The sequence below is a fragment of the Pestalotiopsis fici genome (genome assembly GCF_000516985.1).
Source record: "Pestalotiopsis fici W106-1 unplaced genomic scaffold PFICI_Scf_9, whole genome shotgun sequence".
NCBI classification, from domain to species: Eukaryota; Fungi; Ascomycota; class Sordariomycetes; order Amphisphaeriales; family Sporocadaceae; genus Pestalotiopsis; species Pestalotiopsis fici.
The window spans coordinates 1453959-1476224 of NW_006917099.1; the positions used below are offsets into that span (position 1 = coordinate 1453959).

Genomic DNA, 22266 nt, shown 5'->3' on the forward strand with positions numbered 1-22266 from the left:
TTGACTGGTTTATACATTGCTAGAGGTTCTACAATTCCTAGATCAAATTTCGACGTGTCCATTCAAGAATCCATGGTCATGTCAATCACCGCCTTGTATCCCCGGTTCCGTCCTCGCGCATTCGACCATGCCTGCTCCGCGTGCTCGATTGAAAATGTCCGGACTTTCAGGGCTTCCACCACTCCATCATCTATGAATTTTGCCACCTCGGCAAGACGCCGACTATTGGGCGAGACGATGAAATACACATATCGCACACCGGGATGAGCCGCCGACTCGGCAGCAGGACCGCGACCAAAGGCCCAAGGCGGCGGCGGATCCGCAACCGTAATGATGGTGCCTTCATCACTGACGGTCTCCCACGTCTTGGTGAGCATCTCGCCTCCGACGGTGTCAAAGACGACGTCCACGCCCATTGTCAGCTTTTCCCAGTCAGGAATATGGTAGTCGAGCACCTCATCTGCACCCAGCCGTTTCAGAACACTGTGGCTATTAGGCGAAGCCAGCGCAATCACCTTGGCACCCGTGAGATGCTTGACCAGCTGCACAAATATTGACCCGACGGCACCCGAGGCGCCAGTGACAAGCACCTTGGCCACTGCGCCAATCTTTACATGGTCCGCTATCGCTTCCCAGGCCGTTAGTGCCGGAATGGGCAATGCAGCCGCTTCAGCGTGCGAGATGGACGAGGGCTTTGATGCAATCTCGTCGGCGTGACAAATGACGAATTCCGCCTGGCCCTCGCCTCTATCTGCGTGCAATAAGGCGTAAACTTCCTGGCCAACCTTGAGAGGACCGTCGTAATCAGGACCTAGAAAGGCAATGGTTCCGGAAACATCATGCCCTGGTATTCGGCTGGCCGTCCGGTATAGTTCGGGCCATGTGACCTCGTCTGCAGTGATGCCTGCAGCGTGTACTTGAACAAGTATCTGTCTGCCTTGAGCGATGGGCCTGGGCACGTTTTGGTTGCAGATGATATGGGGGGACGACGAGTCTCCGATCACTTGGACTGCTTTCATTGTAAATCAAAGTTGTGCAAGTCTAGTGTGGTGCAACACAATGTCGAGGACAGCGAAGACAGAAAGCGCAGGAACTCGTACAAATAGAAAATCCAATCATAATATCATGACAAAAGGGTCTCTCAAGAGCACTGATCATCTCATCATTCAAGTTTATCTAGTATTTAGTACCATGAATCACGACCTCGGGAATCAGACGGTCGGATCGTGGTCCAGGTCCGTATAGGCTATCCGGCAATCGAGTGGGTCCGCCCGATCCGGATGATCAACAATAGACAATAATCGGGAAACCATTGGCTTCAAAAGTGTACTGGCCGGCCCTTTTTTGCTTTTGTGAACCTGCAAGTCGATTGAAGGAGAGTAAACATCTCGTAAATATTGAAAGTATTCAAACATGAGTCCACAAGAAAAGTCAGTCTTATTAGACAGCTACACCATCAAAGGTCAACGCTAACCAGTGATTATAGGGCTCGACCCCGGGAGAATGTCACGATACTCTACGGCCATGAGCTCAAGAATGCGCCAGGAAAGTCCATTGTGACTATTGAACTGGATTTCCCTCCAAACGGCTACACTCCCCCTCATCGGCACAGCGGAGCCACCGTCATTGCGCTCGTGACTGAAGGAAGCATCTTGAGCGGTATGAATGGGAACCCGCCCAAGGTGTACCAGGCAGGAGAACACTTTTTGGAGCAGCCTGGTTGTCATCACACAGTGGGAGAGAACAATAGTGCGACTGAACCAGCCAAGGCGATTGTGACCTTTATTATCGACACGGAGATTGTCAAGGCGGGTTATGAAAACCTTACAGTTTTGGACGAATAGGTTCCGTGATTCATAATAGAATGCGGTCTCAATATACTGTATTAGCTGTGGAAATGGGAGTTCATGATGCTGGAAAGGGTAGCACAGCTACTCCTCTCAGACCATCAGTACTCTTGGCTCTGATACCGAAAATGACATTATCCTTGCTCAAATTCACCGTAGCGTTATGAATCAACCCGACATCGAGCACATGATCCCAAAACGGGGCATCCGTAGCTCTCCAGACCACTTCATAACTCGCCACGTCGTCTTCGCCCCCGGAAGGCGGGTCCCAGTAAAAGACGCTGTCATTGCTCAGCACCGTCGAGTTGACCCTGACATTTCTCGGCGCCCCAGGCGAGTTGGCCAGACTCCAGAGCGCCGCCGCATTGACGCGGGCGACGCGGGCAATAAAGTCAAAGTCGCAAAACTCGGGCAAGTCACCATACTGCTTGCCGCTGCCATCGACGCGGACGTCCTGGTGCTGGTGCGCAAAATCCTCATTGGGCTCGGTGAAGCGCGCGGCCGGGTATCCCGCCTCGAGAAAGGGCCGGTGGTCGCCGCCGCGGAGGTAGCGGTCCAGTCGGTACACGACCGAGACGTTCATGCCCGTGGCGGTATTTTCGGCGACTTCCTTGACCAGTCGCGCCAGGCTGCGCGCCGGGGTGTCGTTTTCGCCGCCAATCGTGAGGCGCGTGTCCCGGATACTGGAGTTTTCCACGCTCAGAGGCGGTAGTCCTTGTGCAAAGAGCCGGATCGTGTAGGGATCCGTTGTCCCATCGTCGGCCCGTGAGGACCCCACAATGTCGTTGGTAAACATGCCCTCGACATTGACTCGCGGCGTCGCATTGGCGTACGTCTGCGCCAGGTGTTGGGCTCCGTAGAGACCCTGCTCCTCCCCGGCCACGGCTACAAAGGCGATGCTCGCCCGGGGCTGAGGCAGGTCGGGTCGCGACATGATGCGCGCGAGTTCCAGGGAAATGGCGACGCCCGAAGCGTCATCATCGGCGCCGGGCGCATCCGATTCGTAGTCATTGACATTGGACACGCGGCTGTCGTAATGGCCCGAGACAACATACAGTCTCTCTGGTGTCTCGGTGCCCTTTAGGGTCGCGACAACGTTGCTAATATTGACGGGAAAGAGAATGCGGTTGCCGTCAGGCTGCTGTATGTAGCTGTTAAGGTTTACGTCAAGTCTGCCGTCACTGGCGTTGGCATATGTCTGGAACTCCGAGGCAATCCAATCCCTCGCCGCGCCAATCCCACGAGTCGTGTTTGTTTGCGTTGAGAGAGTGTGGCGAGTTCCAAAAGACACGAGTTTAAGTATACTGGCTTCTATTCTCGCGGGGTCAACCTGAGATAGGATCGAGACCAGGTTCTCTGAAGGCTCTTGAGGTAGGTTTGGTCCCCCGACCGTGGTGATGGGCCAGTTTGTGGCGTCGCAGGAGAGAATAGATGACGGCTCAATCTGTCGACCAAAGAGCTCCTCAATCGAAACTTGCGAGGAAGCAAGAGCACTTGTTCCCAGCAAGATGCCCGCGACTGCGTTTTTCGCCTTCATATTGACTGTTATCGATGAGACAATCACGATGCCATAGCTGTCCCGTGGACTTTTGGTAAGATTGAATCTTGTGAGCTTACCTTGGATCTTGACATGATATATACAATGTCGAAATATGGGTATCTATGCACGTTTGATAGCAAAACCCTGTCTATAACACCTTCACATAATGGAGGTTGCAGTTAATACTCAATGCCAAGACCTGCCGAAGAATTTAGGCGAGCCAATATGACCAATGAGGGCATTCCAAGATATGCAATACCTGCCACACTGCATACCAACGGTACATTACATCGTCATGATGCGGCAAGTCGTGATGTCGAGACTTTACGATCTCGAAGCATTCTAAATTTCGATATTTTGGGGTAGCATGTCCTTGAATACCTACCAAAGTTCTCCGTGCCAACGGAAGCCATTGCTAGTCAAGTTTACTATTGCCCCGTCTCCGAGGATGGTCTTCTTCAATTGAAATGACAATCAGGTAGTGGTACAGTTCAATTCAATATGTCCAAGATTGCTCATATCTCCTATACAGAACCAACTTGATAATGCCAGTAAGCATCATCGGGTATAGACTATCGCTCTTAATATGTACATGAAATAAGGTGTCAGTTCCGCAACTAATCGTTGAGACACATTTACTCGTAAGCCAAGATCTTGGCAACAGCTGCCTCGGCGGCAACCATGACAGTAGCCTGGAGGTTACCGGTAGGAAGGTCAGGGTGGATACTGGCGTCAGTGATGAACTGAAAAGAATGTTAGTCGCTTTCAAATGAGAAGAGAGAAGAGACACTTACCAGGTTGTCCATTCCGTACACCTTGGCGTTGGTGTCAACCACCGAGGTACCGTTCTTGCGGCCATCATCGGTACCCATCTTGGCGGTACCGACAAAGTGGTCACCAATGGTGAGAGTCTCGTAAATAGCACTGGTGTTGGTGGCAGAGATCAGTGTCAGACCTGTACCAGGAGCGGTGATGGCGTCCACCATGGACTGGATAAACATCTTGGCGGCTTGCTGATCGCCGGCCGTCTGCATGTAGGGGTTCGAAGTGACAATGGTGTTGCCGTTGGTGTCAATGCCCAGAGATCCGGACGAGGTAAGACCGTGAGTCATGTAAGAGGTGATGGTAAAGATGCCCTCGCCAGTAGGAGCACACGAGCCCTGGTAGTAGCGAGTAATGTTGTCGGCTCCGACGTTGGACGTGAAGAAGATGGCACGGTGCTTGCCCTCGGTGAGAAGACCCGAGTTGATAGTCTCGTACGGCTCAACAGAGGCATCTGTGCCGTTGAGAATGGCGTCAAAGTCGGCCATGCCAAAGGTTCCGTTGGTCTGGACCTGGATGGCAAAGATGGGGTGGTCCATCAGGGTGGCGCCAACAGGCAGATCAAGCCACTGGTCCTGGGGAGGAAGAGTGGAAACGTTGCTGACACTGACGTTCATGAGCTGGGCCTGGGGTCCGATGCCAGAGTTGTACAGAATACGGGGAGTGGACAAGGCACCAGCAGACAGGACGACTCTTCCGCCCTCGGCAAGTCCAATAGTCTTGCGTGTGCCGTTGCTAGTCTCGACCTCGACACCAGTCACCTGGGAGCCGGATCGCACGAGTCCGAGAACCTTGGTGTGGAGCTGAAGAGTAAAGTTGTCGAGTTCCTCGGCCAGAGGCAGGTATGTGCGGACCGGGCCGGCACGCTTGCCATCCTTGATGTTCCAGGCAGGGTAACTGTAGACCTCGAACTTTTCGTCGGGCTGCTCGCTCATGTCGACAGACTTCCAGCCGAGGTTGTCGAAAAAGTTGGACAGGATCGAGTACAATTGTTGGTCATATCTCTGGCCGTCGGCCGAGGGCAATGTCGTTCCGGGGTTGCGCTCGTACAGTCTTTCGGCAGCGGAAGCGACATCATCCCAGTTCCAACCCTTTGGCCACTTTTCAAAGTCGTGAGCGGGAGGGTGCACAAAGACCATGTAGTTGACGGTAACACCACCTCCCAACACGCAGGCTGCATAATTGGGCACGTCGGAGCAAATGTATTCGGTCCAAACATCGAGACCGCCAATGTCAGCCGACAGGCCAGGAACGTCAATCTCGGTCAAGGTGTCGTTCCAGCTGAGAGTGTGGTTCGATCCAGTTGCGGCCGTTGGTCCGGATCCTCGCTCAATCAAGAGAACCTTCTTTTGGGCCTCGGCCAGCCTCTCAGCAGTGATGATTCCTGCTGGTCCTCCGCCCACGACGATATAGTCATAGACTTCCTGACAAGTAGCCGACACACCAAGGGCCAAGCCCAGGGCAGCAGTAAAGCCTCTCAACAATGAACGTCCCATGGTCAATGATTTTGCAACTGTCGCGTCTACCGGAAAGAGGACCGACTACCCGATACAGTTGCGACCCGGTGCGTTATATAACTCTTGAGCCTCGAATCCATGGCAACTACAAACGAGTCATTTCTCCATCTCTCAGAGGATCTTGATTCTGCTCGATTCGACATTGGTGATTTACATAAGCCTGACAAACATCTAATCAATCATGTTAATGTGCACCATGTGGTGCTCCTACTAGTGGGACCCCGGGATGCCCGGTTTTCATCTCTTATTTCGAGTATACCTCCTACTACTTATGTAAAACCTCCGGGGAGTTTGCTCCACTTCTACAAGCAAGATTTTCTGGAATGCATGACACGAGTAAGATATGGCGTTTTTAACTTTCATCGTCATTGTTATCAGATCAGAATTTTTCAAAAGGGAATACCTGGGTTTAATTATGAGGCTCTTTTGCCCATGACATCATTTGAATATTTGTCTTGTTTCGCATGAATAGCAACGTTCATTTTCGACTTTATGCTTGCAGTGTGTACCCTTGGTATGCCGACCAGGTTCTCCATGCAGTGAGAAAATTTAATGGGGCTATTTTACCCAAGGGCATGGATATGGATCACTAAAAAAGCCTCGCCGAGACCCGATCACCACGAGAGGCGCGCGGGATGATACGTAGCTTGAGTTTATTCCGCACGGATTTATGACTAAGGGATGACTTGAACATTTGGCAGCAAATTTCAATACCGTGTGGATCGCCGTCAGGTGCCTTGCGTTCCTTGCGTTCCTTGCATTTCGTAGGGTTGCCGCGATCCATCCAACGCATTATGCAATTCAGCAAAATGCATGCAAAATGCGTGCAAAATAGAAAGTTATATAATACACTAGCCACAGCTAAGCCACTCTAAGCCACAAATATAGTATTTTATAGGTCTTCAGGGGGGTTAAATAAGGGGTTATATCGTTAATTGTATATAAAAAGTGGCTATTATAGGCTCCCGGGGGCCGGTTACAAAGTAGTATGCATAGGGTCCAGCATAAGGGGGTTTAATCTACCATATTACCAGCTCCCGGAAACCGGCGGAATACACCTAAATCAGCCCTAAATAAAAGCTTTACGTATAATAGCTATAAAAACCTATAATTAATAAACTCTAATTTTTTTTATTAATTACCGCCTTAATAAGCCTATTTAGGACTGCTAAAATAACCTCGTTTTTAAATTTTAATTTATATAATTTATTTTTAAGTAGTTATAATTCTAGCTTAACGTTATTTTGCTATTATTTACCACCTAAAGCCTATTTGTTTATATAGATAAAAATTAATTAATTAGCTAAATTAGGGCGCAGCCTATTACGCGTATTATTATATAGGTAATTTATCGTTAAAAAGGATCGTTTATTAGGCACACTATTCGTAATTATGCTAAATAATCGTTTAGCAATTATTGCGATTTAAACTCCCTCGGCTTTATAAAAATCCCAGAATATAACGACGCTTATACCGTAATTCTAAAACTTTTTATTATTACTAAAATAATTACGGCGATTCCTAAAGCTAAAATAATCGTTAAAAACGATCTTATAAAACACGCCCGAAAGGCAGTATTATTCGAAAAACTTAAAGATTTGCTATTATATACTAAAGGGAACGAAGGCTATAGCACTTATTAAAGCAATAAAATTAAGCATATATATAGCCTAATTAATAATTATAATTTGCTTAGTTTAGCGAATCGTAAATATTTTATTAACCTTAGCCTAATTAATTAACGGATATAAGATTTTTAATGCCTATAAATTTTCCTATATAGCTATTTATCGCCGGGTGATAAATCCGACGTATACGCGGTTAAATTCCGATAATTTTTATTGCTTAAAAATAGGTTTTAATATACGGATCATTATATCTAATAAATCCCAAAATAGCGTGCTTATAATTATATTAAATACCCGGGATAGCTTTGCTTTTTTTTCGTTATCGTAGTAAATTTATTATTATATATTTAAATTTATTATTTTAATACGCTAATTTTGCAATACTAACTACACTTTTTTAATAAAGTTAAAGGCTTTAATTTAAGAACCTTAGCGAATTTTAATTATAGCTATAAATATAAAAACTTTGCCTTAAATAGCCATTATTTCGTCCTTTAATCGGGCTAACTAAAGCTTTAAATAAACGAAAAAACTAATTAGTTTTATAGCCTAACTAAATATTTTTTTAAAGCTATTAATTTTAAAAACGTTATATATTAGCAGCTAAGTGCCGTAAAAATCGCAAAAAATCCAAAAATAATGCTTAAACTCGGGAAATTGCAATATTTGCTATAAAATAGCCCGTACGCTATTATAAGTATTTAAAATAAAGGCATTAACTTTTTGTGGCTTATCTTCCGTTAATAATAAAACCTTTTTATATATAATTTTTGCTATATTTTCGGCTATATAGGCCTCCGCGCTTATATTAATATTACGCTAATATAAAAAATCCCCTTTAAAAAAGTAATAAAAATATTAATTATACGGTTGCTAAATATATCGTTTAATCCGTTATAAATAATATTAAAAAATAAGGAATTCTCGATCCGGGCTGCCACCTTCGTTATCGTAAATTTATATATATAAAGGATTAATTTCTCGATTAACTAAATCCTCCCTAATAATATCCAGGCTGGCTAATAAAGCTTTAATAGCTTTAATATCTTAAAATCCTCGAATAAATAAATAAAGCGGCCGCCGTAAGCTATAGCCTTAGCAGCTTAAAAATCTAAGGCATCCTTTTTATTAATAATTAATTGCCTAATATATATAAGCAATTTGCCTTTATTTTTAACTTTAGCTTTAAAGGCTTTTTTAAAGCGTGCTTCCTTTAATAGCTTATATAAAATCGTTAAATAGGCTTTTATACGCATAAAAAACGCTATAGCTATATAGCCGCAATATTTGCATTAGGCTCGATTTCCCTTTTATTTTTCGTCTTTAAAAGCAGTAAAATAACGCTATATATTTAAATTTTTTATAAATATAATAAATAACAAAATAATCGCATTAACGAAAGGAATTAATTAATGCTATTAATTTTTGCTTTTTTTATTATATTCGTAATATTTTTTATTATTAAAAAAAATAAGAGTATTTTACGGTATAAAAGTGGTGATACAGGGGTATTTTTAGCGTATTTTACGCATTATGCAATTAAGTGCATTATATGCGTATAAACCGTGGTTTTGCATATAAACGGCATCCCTAGCATTTCGGCATTTGTCTCGATCTTTGCCTGTTCAAGCCGAGAACCGCAAACGGTTATCGATAGTCCAGGCCTTGGCTACAGGCCGCATAGCATCATCATGTGCGCTATAATGGCTGGGCAGTGGGCCATTATTTCCCGCGCGCGAACGCTAAGATCACTCGGCGGTTTTGGCTCTCCGAACAACGGATGTTGCGCGCCGTACCGACGTTGCCGTACTCTGTACTCTTCGTATCGCTTTATCGGCCTCTTGCCTAGTTGGATTGATGAGCCAGGGAGTGAAAGGGGTCCAATGTCACCAACGGTGTGATTCTGGAAAAGAATTCTTCCTGAACATGATTGAACCAAGATGGATTTGTCAGTCCAAGACGGCTGCAGAGTAACATGAGGCACGATGAAATGAAAAACAATTGATAATGAGCCATGTCATTGAAAAAATCAATCCAATGTGTCTTATTTCGAGGAATTGTCTCTAAAATGAAATTTCCAACTCAGACTTTCCCACGATAACCTAGTGTGCAAAACTTGTTCAAGATCCCAGCGGTCCAGGGCCCGAGGGGCCAGTGGAGAACATCTTGTAAGCACTGCGAAAGGCGTCGCTCTGAACGTCTAGCGGGACTTCGACTCCGTCGGGCCAGAGAAAAACTATAAAGTATGAGTATAAACATCAACCAAGTGACAATAATGTGGCCATCTTACCTTCTGCCCAAAAGGCATCAACACTACCCTCCTTGGTAGCAAAGGTCGTGGAGCAGACATTGTGGGTAGTCTTTTCCTCGCTGCCGCAATGCGCCGGTTCAACATAGCGCCCGTTGGTCTGGGCCTCAATGTAATTCTTCTCGGTCAAGGTGCCACAGGTGGTGATCATTTTTGGGAAAAAGACCCATTTGCTCGCATAGTCTGGACTGCCGCTGGCCTGTCTTTGCACCGTCTTGGCCTTTGTATCGGCCTTGGACCCTATAGATGATAGTGTCAGTAAAAGAAAAAGTGCAGTCAGTGATGCCTGGGAGAAAGGGACATGAACGCACACTGGAAGCTAGCACCGCCGCCAATGACTGATTCGTACGATGCCTCCAGTCCGAGCGAGAAGCCATAAGACACTGTAGTCTCTTGGCCTTCCTCGAGATTGATACCCTTGCTGCCGGGTTGCTGAAGCTCTCCGAATTTGCCTGGGGCAGTCTCCCAGCGACCTACAAAGCCAACGCGTTTGACCTCGCAGTCTATCAAAGAACATGTCAGCTAGTCCCGAACACTGACTTGGAAAACCGACCGAGGACGGGTGGGTAGGCACTTACAGACTCGGCATTGGTTCTCGTTTACTGTAATCATGTCCTTGGTTCCGCATCTCGAACCATTGTCTTCGAGGACATGACCCGCGGGTTTGTCGCAATCAAAACGTTCTTTGCCAGTGAAATCATCACCGCAGGTATCTCTGGTTGCAAGCGAGAAGAGGTTTCCATTTGACGCGAGCTGCGGTAGACTCAGAGCTGAGCCTACCGCGCTCAAGGCGAGAATCACTCGGTTGAAGTGCATCTTGAGAGGCCAAGATGAAAAAGTACGCGCAAAGTTTGATGAACGTAGATTGAAGTAGTTGGTTCGGTAATAGAATGAGTTTGTTAATAAGTAGTTCTTGTTCGCCTGTGTGAGATTTTGCTGTCTTTTATAGATGATATCCAGTATTGATCATTAATGACAATCATGCCATTCATGAAGCAACTTTGTGTTCATAACAGTCCAATGATATGACAATGTTCAGGATTTAGAGGATTACTCTTGGTCGTTTTCAAGTCCAGCATGTTGTGCAAAATCTACAGAATATCTAAATTTGAACATGCGACTGGGCCTCCAAGCCACTTACGATTGTCCGCTATCATCTAGAGGTGATTGTTGACAAGACAGAATCGCGGCATAGCCTCTAATGACCAGTGCTGATGAAGAAAGATCTGCGAGCAAGACTATAGTCGCTAGGTTAGAATCCGTAAAGTATCATATCAGCCAATGCCACAAAGGAAGACCAAGGGTAGAAACTTGTGTTTGGCCAATCCTACAGAGCCCAATATATCTCAACAGCATCCTATTATCAAGTTCATGAATTGATAGTGGAATAAAAGTTGATTTTCCCGACAGAAATGGTCAGATTTCTTTGACTCAAGGGCAGCGAAACAGTTCGAATGCTTGCAGGGTTTCTTTCATTGAGCTGGCGACACTTGGCTACCACATTCTTGTCCCGGCTCGAGTGAAGAAAATGCCTATCTAATGTGCTCAAGATGCTCTGAATCGTGTGTATCATTATTGTCGCATAAGCCTTTGTCAAGTCTGCTGAAGGTCTGATGATTTTGACGTCAGGTTTAGAAGTCAGGGCACAGTGCTCATGTCATCCCCCAAACGAGTTGAAACATTAAATTCTATGCCAGCTTGGGTTCAATGACTGATTAAAAATCATCTTGACCCAATCCTTCATGACATGCGCCAAGTATATTTCAGAAAGGGGGTCACTGACATGTTGTGCTTGATCATATCATGCAAATACTTGGCATTTCGCCTCATATGCATAGCCTAGTCACCACGTTCCCATAGCCTTGGCAAATGCAAAAGGGTTTGCTTGTGATTAGAAATCTATGATATGATAATATTTGTAAAGCATTCATATTTAGCAAAGACGAAGACGGCTAAAATACTTCCCGATTTGTCTTCTTTTCAACATTTCCATTTGCTCAGTCGTACATCACAATGTCTCGAACACTCAACATCGAAATATACCCTGTCAGTTTTTATTTTTAGGATTTCCATGTACGACTAAAGTCTTTCCTCCATTGTTGAATATCGAGACTAGATTGGATGTTGATCATGGCAATCGATGGTGTGTTGACCATGGCAACAGAGAAGGAATGTGTAACAAAGGGTGGTGTCACTAATCTTAAGACGCAACCTCATCGGGAGCAGTTCAATAAAGAGCTGCAATACTCCATGGTCCAATGTGTTCATCATGAAATCAAAAATTTGGAGCCCCAAAAGACAGTTCAATATGTAGAATTGGGTCAACATGCCTGTTCTTTGAGGCAACCCCAGCCCATACAGTGTGAGGAGAAGTTGAGCCGACAGAGATGCCCTGTTTGAACAATAGTAAATCCTCGAGGCAGCGTTACATTCTGTTGTTCGCACAGTGTCACATTCCCTGGCCTCTCGAATTGCCTGCATCTTCCATCCTTCAGCTCTGCCAGCGCATCTTTGAAGACTTCAGCCGCACCTATATCCCTGCTGATAATATGTGTCGCCAAGATCCTCATGTAAAAGCTACAACGAGGAAAAAGACTGTTACACAACTATGGAGCCCCAGGAAACTTTTCAAGTCAAGCATATTTCGCCATTTACAGTCATGGAAGAGTTGAGCGATGCCGACTTTACCTCTGTGCCGTTGGATGAACCAGGCTTTTTTGAGGCCGCAACAAATGAGCAGGTATCTGCTGATGGATTGCTTTCCCCGCATGAACCTGCGACGCTGATATTCCAATACTCAGGGCGAACATGTATCCCGACACGGCTCAATCAATTGGTCTGATTTTGATGGATTTCTTGACCTCAAAGTGAGTGCCGATCATGACCGTTGGCTCTAATTGTGTTCTGAATCATACAGGGATCATACGAGTTTCCAGTAATGTCGGAAGCTGTCAGAAATAACCGGCCTTCGCTTCGAGTCATGTAGGAATATGTTGTTGCCTAGGCATTTCCAGTGCTAATGATCCAAGCAATGTACCTCTGGGAAAGTCTTGGGACAAAATGAACATGACCAGAGATGATTGGGACCGCCTGCAGTCAAAATTTGAGCTTCACGAGTCGACAGTCTACACCATTGTCGATTTGACGGGCGCTTTCGCCACCTACTTTTATAGGGCAGCCGACAGCTCTCGTTCTGTTGAGCGCATCAGTCAAGTTGCCAAACTACATGTAAACTTGATGCAGCATTGATAACATATCAATAGAAATTGTCATTAAAGTTGCAAACAAGATCACGATTGGGTACGAGGCCCTATCGCTGGCGTTTGACCTCAAGACATTGGCCACTAGAGTATTGCTCCACGGTGCCATGCCGCCGCAATGGAAGGATATTGTCCGACTCTTGTACAATTCTCTTCACTTGTGCCCTCATCCACTGTTGCTGCCCGTGTTGGTGTTTGCAAGTCACCGCAGGAACATGGAGCGTTACCGAACCCACATTGACAAGTCCATCCTGGCGCTGGAACAAGAGACGGGCTTTGGCGCGTCTGGATTCTTAGTCACGGCCTCCAATGCAACCTCGGGCCGGCAGGACTTTCACATTGAGTCGGCCCTGGTGCGGCTCCAGTCTCAGCAGACGGAGCTGGCTACCGTCATCAACATTTCGCGGTACAGTGAAAGTTTGGCCAGCTTCCTCATCGATGCAAATATTCAACTGAGCGCAGCTCTGGGTTGGCAAGACCATGCATCCGTCATGAAGGCCGAGGACGGGGTTTTGCACATGCTTGTCTTGGCACAAAGTCAAGCAAAGACTTCTACGAGTGTGATACAGTCTCTCAAGGAACGGGTGCAAAGTCAGACAAATCTGGTGAGTTTCAATGCCTGATTAAAGGCAATGTCTACCCACTGACATTTTCGTAGATCTTTAGCTTGATATCGTCTGAAGAAAATAGAATCAGCCGTCGCGTGGCCGAGGAGAGCGCCAAGGTTGCCATCTCGAGCAAGCGGGATAGCATGGCCATGAAGACAGTGGCGGTCCTCACCATGATATTCTTGCCTGGGACATTTGTAGCAGTAGGTTCTGGTTCACCGGTGGAGAGCGTTCTCGGATTGACGTGGCAACCGTAGGCGTTTCTGAGCATGCCGCTTTTCGAGTGGAATGCCGACACTGGAGCATATCCTTCCTCTACTCCCTTTCAATGGGTATACTGGGCCATAACTCTACCGCTAACAATTTTACTCATGGCCGGCTGGCGGGCTTGGTGGGCGATTGAGGAGAAGTCGTGGCGATTGGAGCTCAAACAAGCCGAGGCGCAAAATCGACAGAGATTATCGGCGCGACCAAACACGGGGCGTACAAGCGCACTGGCGCCTAGGCTGTCTGATGTATCGGACATATCTATGGAATCGCGATTGGTACGATGGCAAGATCTGCGCCTGCGCAATCTCATAGCTCGAGGCCGTTGAGACGCGTCTCACCATATTTTCTTTTCTTTTAGCGTCTGTTTCAGCGAGCGACACTGCTATTTTTCTGGATAACAAGACGCGTCGCTAATAAAAGTATATTTGCTTTTTTCTTTTTAAATACATATTTTTTTTTCGGGTTTTTAGTCATTCCAGTGGAGGCAATTAGTTAAAGCTTAAAAACACTTATGCTAAATATGGGATAAAGGTAAATCAAGCCTGTGCGCGACGATAAGTGGGCACCGTTATGGACGGCAGAGTATATAAGACCAGCATACATTGGCAATACTTAAAATCTAAAGACTTGTCTCTGGTTTTGCGACACAGGGCCGCATATACCCAGCCTATACTCTAAGCATACCCACATTTTGTGAAAAGAGACAAACCTGCCAAAACATTGTTTCTTGTTCCGGCATCATGAGCGATCGGTCCGCAATCCATCTCGAGTATAATCTGTGGGTCAAGAGTATAGGCTAATCATGTACAGAATCTCTGAATCCGTAGTGGGAAACCCGCAAGTCAACCACTTTGGTAAGTCGTATATCTGGATCATCATGTATTTGCACAAACTCACTAACCCTCAGTCAATAATGCTGTTGAAAACGCCGGGGTCAAGAGCCTTCATGGTTGGCACTTTGGTTTGTTCACCGGCACCCGGCACCATCAAGCTCCTGACACTTATACGGTTAGGACCGATTCCGTATGCCAACGACGGCTGGATCCCCCCTCGTATGTCATATTAATACGTGAGATAAATGACTTGTTACCAATAGATAATAGGTCAAGTTGCCGCTGCCGAGGCAGGAACAGCTATTCCCATAGTTAGCAACAATGACAATGCAGGTGCGCATTCCAGGATCCGCGGATGAGGCCAATCCGTGACACTGATAACAATAGATGATACGCGTCCCCACGATGCCGAAGTCCTCTCACTACTCAACCCTGGTGTGTAAGTGAGCAAGTCTCTGATCAGATGGGGTTCATTTTGATTAATATCGGACCTAGCTGCTGCATTGATCTTGATGGTCGTGGTACAATGTGTGGTGTCACCTTCAAGAGCCAACCCTCTGTGTGTGCACATGTCGGAAGAGGATCTCCAAAGACACGGCTGATATCGTGTAGCTTCGACGTCATTATCGACAATTCCACCCCGGAGCCCGTATGTACACGGTCTCCTAGGACAACAGTATTGCTCATGCTAACACAATATAGTTGTCAGTGTTCGACGCGCCATGATCTCCGTCCCCGAGCGCCTTGCCGGCTTCAAGTAGGTTATGCCATGACACGGACAAAAGACACACGAAGCTCATGACTTATAGTGCGTTGAAGCATGTAGTCTTGAACAAGATTTGGCGCAACGCCTCGTTTCTCAAGGAGCCTGGGTCAGTCTGGATACTGTGTGTTGGACATGTCGCATGTGCTGAGACGATATATAGACGAGGTCCTCGCGGCGGAATAATTGACGAGTACGCTACCGCTCTCGAGTATCTTGCGTATGTAAGTCCCAGAATATGGCTGATACACTTTCGACTAATACCGCATAGCGCGACCGATGCCAAATTTGCCGCCAGATGGGGAACCCTTTTCCACCGCGAGGTGAGAGCTGCAGGAAGTGTTCTTTGGCACTTGATCGACTGACCATTTTCAGGGTGTGTTTCGCCTGAGACCAGCACGTGAAGAATATCAGGCCGACTTGCCAAGAGGTCAGCGACCAGCGTCCAGTATGCAGCCAGACACCCGGATCCACGACCCCTTGATCAAGCCTTCCGTGTCTACGGGATACGATTCTGGCTCGGATACACCCATCGTCACTCAAGCACGTCGAGTTAAACGCGGTGGCCGTACTCGGCACAGCCCCAGTCCAGTTGAATCTCCCGATCGACGTCAGAGTAAAGCGCAAAGACAACCAGCTGCTTCTGCCGGTCGCAAGCGTATTGTAAGTCTACCCTGGCGACAGTCATGAACAGGCGCAAGACAAGAGCTGATAATGAAACAGCGAACCAATTCCGCCGATGGTACGACTCCCTCGAGAGCGATCTTGCTAGATTCCAGTCCCTCGCGTTCAGAGCGTTCCTATCGGCCAATATTGAACACAGCCAATGCCCGGCACTGCACGAATACGATCACGGTTGGAGGGAATCAATCAAATTCGTCTCGAGCTGCCAGCGTCTCGAGTACTGAGCCAACGGATAGTGATGCATCATGGGCTCAAGGCTGATGGGTGTCCAAGGCTAGTAGGTTGATGTCACCAACACTTCTATATCTCCCCCAACAGTCAATGCCACAGGATCTCTTAGTTTCGTGGGGATCGAATAGAAGAATCAAGTCAGGGAACATGTCACAGTTGGGTTCATCAAGAACGAGTGCTTATTGTACGATCGAATTGCCACTGTATTGAAATATGAACTTTTCCTGTAGTGTACCTGATTCAGGCATGTTGAAAACTTCTGCGGCAACAAGGCCGAATACTCCCAAGGGAATGTTCAAGCTTTTTATGCGCCTGTCCTGCTCTCAAATTCATTGTTTGATCCCGCTCTCGACAATCTAATCAAGGTCAGTCCATGGTCTTCATTATGGGACTTGAGCGTTGTTCACCTTCCATCTTAGACTTCGTCTTGCTCATTGATATCATCATCGTGATGCTCGGCCTCGGTTGGGCCGGGGCAGGGGTGAAATTGGCGTGCTGCTTGCGTGGAGCCCCATTTGATGGGGACGCCATTGTAGTAAAAAGGAACATCCATGGCGATGCCCTCTTTAGCTGCTCTTGGTTGGGTCCTCCAAGAAGAAGAAGTTGCCGCTCAACTTTTGCTCTTGGTCCAGTTGAGAGTCCAGCTTGTTGATACGAGGACGGTAGTTTTGAGTGTCACGACGGAAAGTGACATCCAAGGCCTTCAAGAACTTGTTGCAACCAGTAAGGAGAGACTCGGGCTTGTTGGCGTGGGCGTCGATACCGGGCTGACCGTCAAAGACAATGACACGGTCGGCAAGGTACGTGGACATGATGAAATCGTGCTCGACAACAAAAGCCGTCTTCTTGGTGTTCATGATCCATCGCTTAATGACCTTGGAGGCCACGATACGCTGCTCAGAGTCCAGGTAGGCACTGGGCTCGTCAATGACGTAGACATCAGCAGGCTTTCCGAGAGCCAGGACAATGGCGACACGCTGAAGTTCACCACCGGACAAGTTCTTGACGTCCTGGTCAATGAAGCTGTCCAGTTGCAGAGGCTTGACGACCTCGGTCTGGAACTGGGGAAGGAGGAAGGCGGTGCGGATCTTCTTGAAGAAGAGCTGGCGGACGGTTCCCTCAAACTTGGGGTTGATGGTCTGCGGCTTCATGGAGATGGACATTTCGGGCATCTTGGCGGCACCGTCGGGCTTGAGCGCACCTGCCAACATCTTACAGAAGGTGGTCTTTCCAGTACCGTTCTCACCAAACATGACAATGATTTCAGAGTCAGTAAAGTCACCAGCGTCAATCTTGAGGTGGAAGTCGCCCTGGGTCTTTTCCATGGTGGGGTACTTGAAGGCGCGCGACTTTTCGTTCAGGTACTCGTCTGCGCTTTCGGCCATCTTGAAGGTCAGGGACTCTTCACGGAAACGCAAGTTCTCAGTGGGAATGTAACCGTCGAGGAAGATGTTGATACCTTCACGGACAGAGTAGGGAAGGGTAACGACACCGTAGACACCGGGCTTTCCGTACAAGACGCACACGAAATCACTAATGTAGTCAAGAACACTCAAATCGTGCTCAACAACAATAATGTAGTTGTCGTCCCGGATGAGAGATCGGATCATGGTAGCAGCCTTTAGTCTTTGCTTGATATCAAGGAAAGAACTAGGCTCGTCAAAGAGGTAAATGTCCTTTTGCTGAACACAAACGAGACCAAGAGCAAAACGTTGCAACTCACCACCAGACAGGTGGGAAATGTCACGGTCGTAAATGTGTCTCAGCTCCAAAACGTCGAGGACGGCATCGAGGTTGCCCATGCTGGCATCGGCCTGCTTGGCAAAGATGGCGCGGACGCTGCGCTCGGTACCACGGAAGGCCTTGGGGATCTGGTCGACATATTGGGGCTTGACGACGGCGTGAAGATCATCCTCGAGCAGCTTGGTAAAGTAGCTCTGCAATTCAGAACCACGGAAGTAGCGGATGACATCAGCCCAGTCGGGGGCATCTTCGCCCAATCGGCCCAAGTTGGGCTTGAGCTTACCGGCGAGGACCTTGAGCGCGGTACTCTTTCCGATACCGTTGGTTCCTACGAGACCAAGGACTTGACCGGGACGGGGAGTGGGCAGACTTTTGACTATGTCAGACAAGGTCTCGATCTGGGGACAAGAAAGGATCATGTAGCTTACCGGTGAAGCTTGAAGGTGTTGGGACCGTATCGGTGGGTGACCATGGAATCCAGGTTGGTCGGCAAGTTGATAATGTTAATGGCACCAAAGGGGCACTTTTTGGGGCAGATACCGCAACCAACACATCTGGAGGTATCACGTATTAGCGACCCATATATCTTGTCATGTACGGCAGGGTGGACCAGAGGCCAGACATGGAAAGAGACAACTTACAGCGACTCGGAAATGAAAGCAAGAGAAGAAGCCGGAGAGACCTCAATACACAGCTTTCCACTGCGGACGACGGGACAGGACTTGCGACATTCCTGCTTGCACTTCTTGGGCTTGCACTTGTCACTGCTGACAATGGCGACACTATGGGCAAGTGGTTAGTTGGCATTTGCGCACTTTATTTCCTTGGGTATTTCCTTGTCGGGTTCGTACCGAGTGAGTTTGTCGGCCATGGTGAATGGTGGCGATGATGGGGTATGGCTCGAATCGAAGAGGGTCGTGAGTTTGGTCGGTCGCTATCACCAAATTGTGTATGTCCTCTTGGCTGGGAATGTCCCGGAGACTGATCGAGCGATGCTAGAAAATTTTCGAGCAAAGTCGAAGGGGGAGAGACGTCGTCGCAGATCAACTGGCAGTTTCGGGGAACGACGATCAGTGGTTTGGTTCAGGCCACGAGCTGCTAAAACTGGTGCTTGACCCCTCCATCTCGAGCCCCGCTCCATTCACCTTTCTGCCCAGTTTCTAGAGCCCTAGCACTAGGTTTGGGCGCACTGAAAATTCGGATTCCCACATTTAGTGCAGGGCGCAGGCTAAGCGATGAATAATAGACCCTAAATGATTCGTCAAGCCACACTTGAGCCACATTTTGACGTAGTTCCCCTGCATGCTTGGAGAGCATAATTCCATGACGATGCATATCATAGAGGTCAGAACTCAGCATGCATACTTGCATAAAAAGCAGCCTTTTAAGAGAGAGTCTGCACAAACATCAATTACTTCTTGCTGTGCCGTCGTTTGACCGCTCAGTAATCACTTGCAGTCATGAGAATATGGAGGTGAGTTACGAGTGACCAACCCCTTCGAAAGATCCAATATTTCTCTCAATAGCCAACGAAATCAACCCCGCTACCAATTACACATCAAGCAAAGTCCAGCGGAGCGCCAAAGATCAGCCACTAGCACTAGCACCTTCATATCCTAGCCACCTACGTGGTATAACAGCGTCTATACCCCTCATATATTCACCAGCAAACCAATCATGTGTTGTGATATTTAATCTCTATACTTGATGGGTTGATTCGTACCTTGATTTGTTCCTTCAACTCGTCCCGCTTGCTCAAGTGTCCAGCTTCACAAGCCTGCTCACAATTGGAACCACGAGCCGGGAAAATCATCACGAAAGAATGGCAAATACACAGATCCAATTCGACTCATGGTGCTCATCGTTCACAGCTATCCAACTAATGTGCTAGCCTTCATATCCTTACGCGGACCTATGCTTGGAGCCGCTGCCAAAGCGTCTTTATCCAGAAGCAAAGGAAACCTGGACATATAGAGGCGGCTGACATGACCGCCGATGAATTAATGCATTTCATTTACAGACTTTACAAGAGTACAAGTCCAACTTGCTCGTACATCCAGGGTCCTGTGCTATTCTTGGGTCTCGAAGATGTGCTTTCTCTCCGCAAAATGGGATACTGACCGATTTGCCCTCCACAAATGCTCTCCCTAGAGAATTTTGCAGGCAAATTGGGAGATTTCCGAAAGCTGTATTACATTAATTGGGTTGATACCCAAAAGATCCTGTGTCCAGGCCTTGCAAGGTCGCCAACATAGGGTCACCTGGCTATGTTTCCTGTTCGGCATCATTATCTGCTGTTATTTGGAAGCGTTCTTTCGTGAGAGCAACAGAATGTGCATTGGTTCAATCGTCAATGTGCAGTCATCGTTATCCCATCTAGTATCTCGTCACATCATTCACAAGGGTGCAAAAAATGTTTAAGTTTTCTGTCTTCTTCTTTTCTTACACGCCCTTCTCCAAAGGACACCCTGTGCTTGGCAGTAACACTATCAAATGCAATGCGAGTTCTAGCTGGATTTTATAGGAATCAACGTAGCCTCAATCCAGTCTGATTATCCGTTTTGCTTTGCCACTCAACCTGTAGCCAGGCCTCAAAAACAACCGCTCATATTTCATTCCCTCATTCCCTCAGTGGCACAATTATGACACCTTGAGAGCCGCCTTCTCCTTAAATGCAATGCAGTACTTCCCCGAGTATGGAAGTCTACCGAGGCGGTGATATCAAGCCGTTTCCTCTCTTGCATCAGTCCGTGTCCGAGTCTGACTCTTCGTTGAACTACAGGGCCTCATCATCGTGAACCACATTGGCCATTGCATTCGAAAACATGCTTTCAAATTCGAATGCATTGAGACCCTCGGCTGTTGAATACATGGACTGAAGTATTGCCAATGGTATAGAGTCGTACTCTCCACTCCTCTCCAGAGTGTTGTCTGTTTGGGTCCCTATTGCAGTTTTTGTGGTGCAATTCTCATGAAGAGATGTGTGATCTTGCCATAGCGTGTTTTGAAAGTCTACAACGAGCTCCTGAGCCGTCTCGGTGATATCTTCTGCATTGGGCAGCGGCCATAGGAAATTCACGGTCAAGTTTCGAATCATGTGGCCCAATGTGTGCGCCTGGCAATTTAGTCGATCCTCTCTCACAGGCTGATTGCAAAGATACAGACCAGTGGGATCAGCATCGTTCATTAGAGCATTGATCGCATTGCGAGTTGGCGTTAAGATGCTGTTTATGTCGTTCAACCGACCGAGGCGAATGTGGTCTAAGAGAGATATGATGTCAGTCTGGCTCCAGTACCCAAATCTATTGCTCTGAGTCTTACCTGCAACGCCGTCGGGCTCAAGAACATGGCGAAATAGGTGATGGTTGGGCTCAAGATGCCAGGTCAAGTAACGGAACATAGTCTGGTACAGTTCCAGATGGCCGAATTCGCTAGCAATCCACATCGACTTCTCAAGCCGCTCATAAAAAATGGATGTGTCCCTGGATTCCTCTTCTGCCTCCCAGGACATCAGCAAATTACACCATTGTGCCATGAATGGTCGGAAATGTTGTGTCATTAGGTATTTATTCGCAAGAACGACCAATGAGTACACATCATCCACAAATTTGCCCTCAGGACAGTCTTCGCGACGTTCTTTGTCAATGTCCGCATAGATTTCTTTGAGACTCCCATGTGCACGATGGAGCAGCATCTGCATGGCCTTGGGATCATCTTCAGTGAGTTCGATAGTTGTCTGGGTAGCCTCGCGGAAATTGCCAAAAAGCATTGCCTCCATGACTGGAGACGACCGTGCCAGAGACCTAGAGCAAACGCGAAAGGCCATTGCTTCCGTGTGTTGATGATCTCCATTGGCCTTGATCTTGCACTTGTGCTTGCCGACAAGCAAGATCAGATCACCGCGCTTGTCAATGTCAATGGTGGCGACAGAGGGCTGGTACAGAAATGCGCATCGCGAGGGTTCGACCTCCATCGACATGTCTAATTCGTCATTGGATGCCATGATGATGTCGTAGATGCTGGTGTGGAAGGATTTGCGAGGTCGTTGAAGAAGAGTCAAAGAATGTGAAGTGGTTGTGATGAGGGATACCGGTAATGCAAGTGCAGTGGCATTTGCTAGGCAGCTGCACTGGCTCGATCTTCTTCGCCTTTGGATAGGTAAGTAATTGAAACCGGCTGCTGCCTCGAGAAGGCAAGAAAAGGCGTCGATCG

General features: G+C 47.3%; 9 protein-coding genes across 9 annotated transcripts; 3 read left to right on the top strand and 6 right to left on the bottom strand.

Annotated features, from left to right (window-relative positions):
* Positions 1–62: 62 nt before the first annotated feature.
* PFICI_11853 (uncharacterized protein) lies at positions 63–1019 on the bottom strand (the record flags this gene model as incomplete). Its single annotated transcript, XM_007840434.1, has 1 exon — positions 63–1019. One exon carries the CDS (start codon positions 1017–1019, stop codon positions 63–65), a length of 957 nt encoding a protein of 318 aa, XP_007838625.1.
* Positions 1020–1413: 394 nt separating this feature from the next.
* Positions 1414–1844, top strand: PFICI_11854 (uncharacterized protein; the record flags this gene model as incomplete). Its single annotated transcript, XM_007840435.1, has 2 exons — positions 1414–1430; positions 1487–1844. The coding sequence occupies 2 exons, from the start codon at positions 1414–1416 to the stop codon at positions 1842–1844; spliced, it is 375 nt and encodes a 124-aa protein (XP_007838626.1).
* A 61-nt stretch (positions 1845–1905) lies between these two features.
* Positions 1906–3384, bottom strand: PFICI_11855 (zinc metalloprotease; the record flags this gene model as incomplete). Its single annotated transcript, XM_007840436.1, has 1 exon — positions 1906–3384. The coding sequence occupies one exon, from the start codon at positions 3382–3384 to the stop codon at positions 1906–1908; it is 1479 nt and encodes a 492-aa protein (XP_007838627.1).
* A 638-nt stretch (positions 3385–4022) lies between these two features.
* PFICI_11856 (uncharacterized protein) lies at positions 4023–5705 on the bottom strand (the record flags this gene model as incomplete). Its single annotated transcript, XM_007840437.1, has 2 exons — positions 4023–4130; positions 4182–5705. The coding sequence occupies 2 exons, from the start codon at positions 5703–5705 to the stop codon at positions 4023–4025; spliced, it is 1632 nt and encodes a 543-aa protein (XP_007838628.1).
* A 3769-nt stretch (positions 5706–9474) lies between these two features.
* Positions 9475–10478, bottom strand: PFICI_11857 (uncharacterized protein; the record flags this gene model as incomplete). Its single annotated transcript, XM_007840438.1, has 4 exons — positions 9475–9590; positions 9645–9902; positions 9974–10165; positions 10241–10478. The coding sequence occupies 4 exons, from the start codon at positions 10476–10478 to the stop codon at positions 9475–9477; spliced, it is 804 nt and encodes a 267-aa protein (XP_007838629.1).
* Positions 10479–12270: 1792 nt separating this feature from the next.
* Positions 12271–14126, top strand: PFICI_11858 (uncharacterized protein; the record flags this gene model as incomplete). The annotated part of the gene is made up of 7 exons (XM_007840439.1): positions 12271–12402; positions 12464–12529; positions 12580–12644; positions 12692–12870; positions 12926–13527; positions 13581–13733; positions 13788–14126. 7 exons carry the CDS (start codon positions 12271–12273, stop codon positions 14124–14126), a joined length of 1536 nt encoding a protein of 511 aa, XP_007838630.1.
* Positions 14127–14602: 476 nt separating this feature from the next.
* On the top strand, positions 14603–16304 carry PFICI_11859 (uncharacterized protein; the record flags this gene model as incomplete). The annotated part of the gene is made up of 13 exons (XM_007840440.1): positions 14603–14654; positions 14708–14761; positions 14814–14852; positions 14904–14966; positions 15021–15072; positions 15129–15192; positions 15246–15282; positions 15336–15390; positions 15443–15505; positions 15560–15616; positions 15668–15719; positions 15772–16054; positions 16120–16304. The coding sequence occupies 13 exons, from the start codon at positions 14603–14605 to the stop codon at positions 16302–16304; spliced, it is 1056 nt and encodes a 351-aa protein (XP_007838631.1).
* A 573-nt stretch (positions 16305–16877) lies between these two features.
* PFICI_11860 (Translation initiation factor RLI1) lies at positions 16878–18925 on the bottom strand (the record flags this gene model as incomplete). The annotated part of the gene is made up of 4 exons (XM_007840441.1): positions 16878–18423; positions 18483–18608; positions 18696–18836; positions 18906–18925. 4 exons carry the CDS (start codon positions 18923–18925, stop codon positions 16878–16880), a joined length of 1833 nt encoding a protein of 610 aa, XP_007838632.1.
* Positions 18926–20830: 1905 nt separating this feature from the next.
* On the bottom strand, positions 20831–22057 carry PFICI_11861 (uncharacterized protein; the record flags this gene model as incomplete). The annotated part of the gene is made up of 2 exons (XM_007840442.1): positions 20831–21315; positions 21376–22057. The coding sequence occupies 2 exons, from the start codon at positions 22055–22057 to the stop codon at positions 20831–20833; spliced, it is 1167 nt and encodes a 388-aa protein (XP_007838633.1).
* Between the last annotated feature and the right edge of the window lie 209 nt (positions 22058–22266).